The 9,370-nt window shown below is 58.1% G+C and overlaps 2 protein-coding genes and 1 non-coding gene across 3 annotated transcripts; 2 read left to right on the forward strand and 1 right to left on the reverse strand.

Annotated features, from left to right (window-relative positions):
* On the forward strand, positions 1-291 carry LOC127594890 (c-Myc-binding protein homolog). Its single transcript, XM_052056644.1, has one exon. It carries the CDS (start codon positions 1-3, stop codon positions 289-291), a length of 291 nt encoding a protein of 96 aa, XP_051912604.1.
* Positions 292-3,179: 2,888 nt separating this feature from the next.
* On the forward strand, positions 3,180-5,168 carry LOC127594891 (ATP-binding cassette sub-family D member 3-like). Its single transcript, XM_052056645.1, is given in 1 exon segment — positions 3,180-5,168. A coding segment is annotated over 1 exon segment (1,989 nt).
* A 3,693-nt stretch (positions 5,169-8,861) lies between these two features.
* Positions 8,862-8,942, reverse strand: trnas-cga (transfer RNA serine (anticodon CGA)). Its single transcript has one exon. It is a non-coding gene; the product is annotated as a tRNA-Ser (tRNA).
* Positions 8,943-9,370: the final 428 nt, after the last annotated feature.

A 9,370-nucleotide genomic window follows, 5' to 3' on the forward strand; every position in this document is an offset into this window, starting at 1 on the left:
ATGAGCTACCAGACAACCGACTCCAAGAAGGAGGAGTTCCGGAAGTACTTGGAGAAGGCGGGCGTGATCGACCAGCTGACCCGTGTGCTGGTCGGCCTCTACGAGGAGCCCTCCAAGCCCAACAACGCCATCGACTACGTCAAGAAGTACCTGGGCAGTCCCACCGACATCGACGTCGAAAAGCTCAAGCTCGAATACGAGAAGGTCAAGGAGGAGAACTCCCGCCTCAAGAAGCAGGTCGAGGACCTCAAGCGGAAGTCGAGGTCATCAAAAGCTAGAACTCCTGATTAATAATGCTCGGCGCATCCCCCTACGTCCGTCTCGAGAACCTCCACTTCGGCATGAACGAGGGCGACCTGGCCGTTGCATTTTCGGAGTTTGGCGAAATTGTTGATCTCCGCCTCCAGCGCCACCCCCGCTCCGGCCGCTCGCAGGGCCTCGCCCATATCTGCTTCGAGGACCCTAGATCCGCCACTCTCACTGTCGAGAACTTCGACCGGGCCACCGTCTGCGGCAGACCGATCCGGGCCCGGCTGGACCCCGCCTTCAAGCCCGAATGTGGACCCGGCGAATAGCTGCGGCCAACAGGGCCAGACGGCAAGGGATGGGGCCGCTGGCGCAAAGAACCCTGACCAGTTAAAACTATTTCGTATGCATTTCAACCCTGACTAAATACCTGACGACTCTTTTGAAGACGAGACCTCGAACCCTTCGTCCATGCTGTCGGAACCTCGCGCCCCGCCTAGGATCATGCCCAATCGCCGTCCCGCCCGCAACCACGACCTCGACCACGACTCCATCATGCAGATCTACGAAAATTGGGAGCACCACCGTCAAGTCGACGTAGGAGAGACTGGCTACCAGTCTGAGCCGCCAGCCAAGCCTGCTCCACCACCCCAACCAGCAGCAGTCCGTGACACTACCCCACCCAGGACCGTTCCGAAGCCGCAATCCTCAGCTAAAAAGTCATATAACCTTTCGAGGGCCAAGCGCTAACCCCCGCCAGCAGAGGAAAAGCCGATCTCGCCCAAGCCGCCACTGCCAAAATCAAGAGCAGAACCAAAGGAGGAACGCAGGCCCGACCGCCCGCCCGCGGTTGGGCAGGCCAGTCAGAAAGAAAACGCCCCCCGAGAGGGCCACCCCCGAGAGGGCCACCGCTCTGCCACCGATATCAAGAGTATGCCGGACAGGTTCAAGCAGCGGATCGAGAAAAACACCATCCGAGATAAAAGCGTTAAGGACCGCCCAGCCAGCAAGGAGTCAAAACTGCCCCGCAACTCGAAGCTGGCGGCCCGCCGGGAAAAGCTCGAGGCCCTGGACCAAGAACTGGCTGAGCTCTGCGATTCGGAGCTTGAACTACAAAGCGATATTCGGGATCTGCACAAGTCAAACAAAATGCTCCTTGATGCCACTCTACACCGGCTGGCTATTAAAGCCCCGGCTCACGATCCCAAGGAAAAGCCCTCCAAGGACATCGTCGCCGGAGAGATTTCTGCCCTTTCTGACCGGCTTGCCAAGCTCGCGGAGCAGGTCGAGCACTGCGAGCAGATCATCCAGGCCAACCGCATCGCAGAGGAGCTGTATTTCCCTGGCAGTACTGAAATGCGTCCTCGAGAGGAGTTTCAGCCGGAGGAGGAGGAATAGCCTTCGCCGGAAAGGCAAGACGCACGATCTACCAACACCAGCTACTTCAAGAGCAAGCTGACTACCAACTCTTAGAAGAAGTCGGAAGGGTCGTACTATATGGCTCTGGAAAGGAAAAAGGCGGGGGTCCGGCCCGAGCCCAGGCGCAGGAAGCCGGAAAGGCCTTTGCCGGAGCGGGAGGGCCAGGACCAGGCGATCCCCGAGCAGGCCGAGGAGGACGAGGAGGAAGGTGAGCCGCAGGCCGAGCGGGTGCGGTTCAACGAATAACTGCGCAACCTGCTGTTTGATTGACTTATCAAGGATCATCGATCGAGCCATCAAAATATCGAATAACATGAAGGAGGTGAGCGGCCGGGCAGCGCATCAGGCAAGCGGCGGCAAGGCGGCCCTCAAGCCCGTCCGGAGGCTTGAGCTGGAGGAGGAGCAGACCATCAAGCTCTCGGACTTCCAGACCAAGCAGAAGGCCAGCAAGGACTGCGAGGACACGGTAAACCCGCACCTGCACTCGAACTTGACGGGACAGTTCTCTAACGGGCCCAGGGAGGAGGACCTGCCGACCGAGAAAGTAGCGCCAAAAATAAGCGCGCACTAGCATGCCGATTTGAAACGGAGTAGTTAGCTGGACCGCATCCTGGCGGGGCCCTCGCTGCGGGATCGCTACGGCTGTCTGGTCCGCTGCGAGGCCAAGCTCAAACTTTCGCCCCTTCCAAGAGGACCTCTACACTCTCTTTACCCAGCTAGAGGCGGCTATCTACATGCGCACTACTTTCAGGGACCGGGCTCCCTCTTTCTACTCGGACATCCGCCCCTCTGTCGAGTCACGGGCCAAGCTGGATTTCCCGCTCTCGATGCTCCGGCAGGTGGTGGGCGTGGAGCCGGGGCTGTTCGCCGTCAGCTGGGCCAAGAACACTAAGCTGCAGAAGCTGGACCTGCTGATCCGGAAGGCCGGCAAGACCGGGCTCTCTGAACGTAGAGTGTCCTTCCGAACTGCGCTGGCCTCCCCGCGGCGAGTGGAGTACCAGCTGCCGGCCAGGCCAGAGGACGAACAGCCCCCAGCGCCTGCGCCCTAGCCTGCGCAGGAGAAAGAACATCCCCTGCCCGAGTACGACATGATTTCCTTCAAGCCTTCATAAGAATTCCCTGACTTCGAAGTCTACCTCCTCGAGTACATCAAGCGCCGCCAGCGCACCCGCGACCAGGACCACGCCCACGCCCAGCTGGTCCTTGGCTCTGTCTCGGCCGCCTTCCTGGAACGGCTGCACGAGTTCTTCGTCATGCGGAGGGTGAACAATGCCTTCCGGGTGACAGTGGTAGAGCAGCTGGAGCAGCGGGGCCTGTCCGAGCACGAACTAGACATGGCTCTGAAGCACTGCCCCGAGTACCTGAGCGAGGCGGACGTGAACGGCACGCGGATAATAAAGGTGTGCAAGGGACGGTTCCGGGAGGCGCTGGCCTCGAATGCGGCCCGCAACCAGGGGCTGGGACTGCCCCCGTGATTAATGGATGACGTTTATTGCTGAAATAATATTTTCAACATGGCCCCCGTGCAGTCGCAGCCCGCGCACCCGGCCATGCAGGGCCTGGTCAAGGCGCTGTTCGGCTCGCGCTCCAAGCAGCTGGTCACGGGGTCGGTGCTGCTCACCCTGCTCAGCCTGGTGGTGATCCGCACCCGCCGGCCGCACTCGATCAGCATGAAGCTGAAGCCCGAGAAGAAGGGCCGGGGCGACGTGGACAGCGTCTTCTGGAGCAGGATCAAGTTCCTGGTGCGGATCGTGATCCCCGAGTTTTGGTGCGGAGAGGTGCTGGACATCATCATGCTCACCGTGTTCCTGATCCTGCGCACCTTCCTGAGCATATACATCGCGTCCATCAACGGGCAGATCGTCAAGGCCATCATCAAGCGGGAGCTGCCTAGCTTTCTGAAGAAGGTCCTGACCTTGGGCATGGTGGCAGTGCCGGCCTCCTTCGTGAACTCGTACCTGGACTACCTGAACCGCAGCCTGGCCATCCGCTTCCGCAAGCGGCTAACGCAGTACTTCTCAGATCGGTACCTGGACGGGATGACCTTCTACCGGTTGTCGGGGCTGGACTCGCGAATCCCCAACCCCGACCAGCGGATGACCACCGACATCGAGAAATGGGCCAACTCCCTCTCCCTCATCTACAGCAACTTCTCGAAGCCCATGCTCGACATCATCCTCTTCACCCGCAAGCTGGCCGAACTGGTCGGGTACGGCGGGCCCTTCATCGCCATCATGTGGTACGTGGTCTCGGGGCTGCTGCTAAGGCTCGTCTCGCCCCCTATGGGCAAGCTCACCGCCATCGAGCAGCGGCTGGAGGGCGCCTACCGGGCCTCGCAGTCGGACCTGGTCAACCACGCAGAGGAGATCGCTTTTTTCCGGGGCAACGACTGGGAGCGCAACCGGATCAACAGCGGCTTCTGCGACCTGATGCGGCACTCCTCGAACATCATCAACAAAAAGATGTTCATGGGCATCTTCGACTCAGTGCTGATCAAGTACGGGGCCCTGATGATCGGCTACGGCGTGGTCGGGCTGCCGGTCTTCGGCCCCGGCTCGGACGCCTACATCAAGAGCATCGGCGCTGACCCCAGCAAGATCACGCGCGACTACGTCCGCAACTCCTCGCTGCTGATCAACCTGGCGAAGGCCATCGGGCGGTTGGTCATCTCCTACAAGGAGATCCAGCAGCTGGCGGGCTACACCACCCTGGTCTACGAGATGCACGAGGTGCTGACCGACCTCGAAGAGGGCAAGTTCGTCCGCACGCAGGTGGTGGGCAGCTCCTCGGCCAAGGACAAGAAGATCAGCAACCTGAACCAGCTGTCGAAAGGGTGCATCGTCGAGACTGACAACGAGATCGCCTTCGACAGAGTGCCCATCGTCTCGCCCAACGGGGACATGCTCGTCGAGACCCTCAACTTCAAGATCCGTCACGGCATGAACTGCATCATCACTGGGCCCAACGGCTGCGGCAAGAGCTCACTGTTCCGCATCCTGTCGGGGTTGTGGCCGCTGGCCGATGGCACGATGCGCCGGCCTTCCATGGAAAAGCTCTTTTACATCCCTCAGCGGCCCTACCTCCCCAACGGCTCCCTCCGGGACCAGATCATCTACCCCCACAACCTCATGCAGATGCAGCGCAAGCGTGTCAAGGACGATGACCTGCTCGCCCTCCTCGACTCTGTCAAGCTCAGCTACATCGTCGAGCGTGAGGGCGGGTTCGATGTCTGCAACGACTGGAACGACGTGCTCTCTGGTGGCGAGAAGCAGCGCATCGCCATGGCCCGGCTGTTCTACCACCGGCCGCTGTTCGCCATCCTGGACGAGTGCACGAGCGCGGTGTCGATCGACGTAGAGGCCATCCTCTACAACACGGCAAAGTAGCTGGGCATCACCCTCTTCACAGTCTCGCACCGGCAAACGCTCTTCAAATTCCATGACCACCTGCTGAAATTTGACGGCGAGGGGCACTACATCTTCGAGCAACTCACCCATGAATGACCCTATCATTGGCCGGCCGGCCTACCAGCCCCCTCCCCTCCCGCCATACAAGCAAACCCCCTGTATGTCCCTGCACTCGCCCCTCCGTTAGACTGTCGTTTGTCCACAGCCCTTCCAGCTCAAACTCCCTGGTCACCAATCTTCCCGGACCATCCTTCAGGTTCTGCTTGAAATGGCCACTGAAAACTGCACCGCTTGAATAGTGGATGACCCCTGGGCCTGTCGCAGTGCCGTTTTAGAAGGTGCCTTCGAACTGGTCCCCGCTGGCGTACTAGATGACCCCGTGGCCTGTCCTTTCATCGCCCGCCCAGGAACCGGCGTAGCGATCTCCGTTTTGAAACAAAAAGGAGCCGTGGCCATGCCGGACTCCCTTGGCAAACATCCCCTCATAGACTTCAGAGGGAAACCGCAGGATGCCCTGACCTTCCTTGAGATCCTAATGATAAGTGCCTTCGAAGGTGGTGCCATCCCGGTAAAAATAGCACCCGGGGCCATGCTTCAGCCCCTGGGAAAAGGCGCCTTAGTATCGCTCCTGATCTGGATAGATATAAGTCCCAAACCCCTCCATGACGCCAGCCCGCCAGTCCCCCAAATAAACAGCCCCGTCAATCCACCGGTAGACGCCCACCCCATGTCGCAGTCCGCCTTCCTTCTGCCCCTGGTATGAGTCGCCGATGGGGTAGTGATCAACAGCCTGCCCCTCGAGTCTGCTGACGCAGTTCTGGATGAGTTCCCGGTTGCGAGCCTGCAACTGTAGTCTGGTATCCATCCAAACCGCACTTTATTATGAGGGATTTTTATAGCTTAGTGCCCAGAAGTCCACCGTTATATCGGTCGCCTTCCTTTGAGGGTTTTCCAGGGAACAGGTCTTATCGTCATGGGCCTGTAGCGTGGCTGCGCAAACGGACAGGCAATGAAACGGGATTGCAAAGTCCTACACCAAAACCGTAATCGCCAGAAAACTCACCTCCGACCGTGGAGGAGCAGGCCACAGCTTTCGGAGAGAGGCTAGAAAACCTGCAAAATAAGATTACTATGATCAAGGCTAAGCTTCAGGTTAAACAAGAGGAAGCTAAATAAGTTACGATGATGCCGGCCTCATCCGACACTCGGCTGTAGAAGTACCTGACCCAGGCTAAGGCAAAGGGCGCGGCCAGCAACGAGCTGCAAGAGGACCCTTATGCCGGCCGCCGAGAAAGCCTCTACTACGTGTCGGAACTGGTCAAGGCAGTGTGCTTCCAGCCGGATAAGTTACGGCTGGCCAGCTAGCACGCCAGGCAAACGCTGTAGTACCTGGCCATGCTGAAATCAGTCAAAAAAACCGTCTGATGAAGAAATCGACTAGGTCCGGGTCAAAAGCAAGCTGGTCTGCCCCCAGTCGCCACGCTACAAAGGCAAGCTTACTGTGGTCTTCGACCTGGACGAAACTCTGGTCCATTGCAATAACACTGCCGAAGAGCCGCACGATGTTCTGGTGCCGATCACTTTGCCGACCGGTGAGCAAGTCGAGGCAGGCGTGAATGTGCGACCGTTCTGTAAGGAAGTGCTGCGGTAACTGCAGGGTCAGTGCGAATTGATAGCCTTCACCGCTGGCCACAGTTGCTACGCCAGTCGGATCCTCGACAGCCTTGAGGGAGGACGGCCTATTTTCCAACACCGACTGTACCGGGAACACTGCTACTACGCTCCCGAGGGGTTCTACATCAAGGACCTGCGGATACTGGGCCGGGACCTGGCCCACACCGTGCTTGTGGACAACGCTGTCTACTCTTACTATTTCCAGCAGGACAACGGAATCCCCATCATCCCCTACTACGAGGGGTCCAATGACTACGAACTCAGACATCTGACGGACTACCTTACCAGACTTCAGAAGGCTCCTGATGTCAGGGAGGTCAACCGCAGACTACTGAAGCTAGAGCAGTTCGGGTAGTTCAACCATCCCACGGACCTAGTCCACGAACTGTTTGCATAGGAACTGACTCGACAGCAGCGGGACCATGAGCAATCGTGAGATCATCCTTGCTCAAGCTTCTTGTTGACGGCCCTGCCGCGCATGATCATGGCCTTGAGCTCTTCGTCCTTGGCCGAGTCCAGCCACTTGCCCAGCGCGTAGAAGTTGAACTCCCCAGAAATCCCCTTAAAAACCTCTTGGATCACTTCCTAACGGAAGATGAACTCGATGGTGTGGAACAGGTAGACGCGGGTGATCAGCCGGTGGTACTGCTCCACCTCTGCGGAGGAGCGCAGGGTCCGGCTGCGGTCCTGCACCTCCAGAAAGACGTTCTTCATCACCAGCTTGTAATCCTACTTGATGTCTCCGATCATGAAAGGCTTAATTCTGCTGCGGTTTTTTTCCTCGATGCGGGCCAGGAGCCGGGGCCGGTAGTCGGGCCACGATGGGTGGACGAGGGTCTCCATGCCTTCCGCGGCGGCCTCGTAGTAGCGCAGGGCCAGCTCGTGCAGAGTGCGGATTCGGCCGTACTTTGCCTCGTACTCCTGGCAGAAATAGACAATGATTTTAGAGGCCTCCAGCATGAAGGCCTGCCTTGACTCGGGCGCCAGGATGAGCGTGGAGGCGTTGTTGATGTGGTCCAGGTTGGCCACCAGGAACTGGATCTTCTCGATCTTGAAGCTGAGCATGGGGGGCTGTCGGTCGTACATCCCCACGCCGATGAAAGTGCCCTGGGTGCGGTCCCGGTAGATCGCCTTCACCCGGATCCTCTCGAATTAATTGAACTGCCCTTTGAACAGGGGCAGCTGGATCACCTCGTAAAAGCCCAGGCGCTTCTCCTTGTCGAACACGAACACCTTCGCGAAGAACTCCTCGAGGCTGTCGTTGTCGAGCAGGGGGCTGTCCAGGTCCCTGTAGTACTTGAAGCTGAACCGAGGACAGCATTTCTTTTTCTTGTCGGTGGCCTTGTCGAAGGGCTTGGTCCCGAACACCATCAGGAACAACATCACCGCCACCGCCCACAGGTCCACCTTGTTATCGTACATCTAGCCGCCCACGATTTCGGGGGCCATGTAGTCCACGGTGCCGAGGTAGGACAGCCCCTTTCCGCTGCGGGCCAGTCCGAAGTCGGCCAGCTTGTACAGCCGGTTCGTTGCGAGCAGCACGTTATCCAGTTTGATGTCTCTGTGCAGGTAGTCTTTTTCATGGACATCGAACAGTCCACGCATCACATCGCAGATGACCTTAAGCCCCTCCTGCAGGTCCAAAGGCCTCTTTTGCTGGAGTAGGATGTCCCGCAGCGAGCACTCGCACAGCTCCAAGATCATCTCGTACTTGTCCTCCGTCTAGAAAGACTCGATGAACTTGACAATGAAGGGGCTGGTGATGGAGCGATGGAGATCGATCTCCCCCTCGACGTATCGCTGGAGGTGAGGGTTTTCCTCATAGAGGGACTTGGCAGTCACCTTGGCAGCAAACCGCTGCCCCTCCTTCTCCACCATCACCACCGACCCAAAAGCCCCCTCCCCCAGGCTCTTGATCACCTTGTACCCGTTCGCCTCCATATATACTTTCTAATTATGCCGTCCGTGCTGTGATAATTAGTGTGACGAGTAATTTTGTGAATTTATTTTATTTTTAAAAATAATATGGGTCATCTTAGGGGTTGGACCAGGCTTGAAAGGCTAGCGGAGGGTTGGAGAGGTAGGGGGGGTCGGCTGGGAAGACAGTGAAAAAAACGTCAGCAGCAGGATTTGAACCTGCGCGGGTAAACCCAGCAGATTTCGAGTCTGCCTCCTTAACCACTCGGACATACTGACTGTCGAACCTTCTCCCCCAAACTCCCCCTCACCCTCCCTCCAAAGATCCCTCAAGCCTACCTCACCCCACGATACAAATTCACCCCCATTAAATATTTCTTGAAGCACACAGTTCACGAAATGATATTAAAATGATTAAGAAGGAATATCGACTCGAGAGCAAGGTCCAGCGGCTGCAGCGATACCGCCGGTATGAGGAGAGGTATCAGGCTTTTAAGCTGGGCAGTGCTCTCAGTATGTCCAGCCTGCCCAAGCTGCAGCCCCAGGTCCTGCCTCCAAAACGGCTTAGCGTTATACACGCAGAACTGAACGAGCTCAGCTAGGTCCGCAAATAGCTGCTCCACCAGATCCGCAGCAGCAAGGCCCAGCCGCCTCAGGCCCTCCGCAGACAGGCACACAACGAGCTAGTTTCCTAACGCAATTTCAAT

The sequence above is a fragment of the Hippocampus zosterae genome, unplaced genomic scaffold, assembly GCF_025434085.1.
Source record: "Hippocampus zosterae strain Florida unplaced genomic scaffold, ASM2543408v3 HiC_scaffold_299, whole genome shotgun sequence".
In the NCBI taxonomy this organism is placed as follows: domain Eukaryota; kingdom Metazoa; phylum Chordata; class Actinopteri; order Syngnathiformes; family Syngnathidae; genus Hippocampus; species Hippocampus zosterae.

Bases quoted from the DNA above. Each gene is read 5' to 3' on its own strand.
- LOC127594890 (XM_052056644.1), top strand. From the start codon at position 1: ATGAGCTACCAGACAACCGACTCCAAGAAGGAGGAGTTCCGGAAGTAC.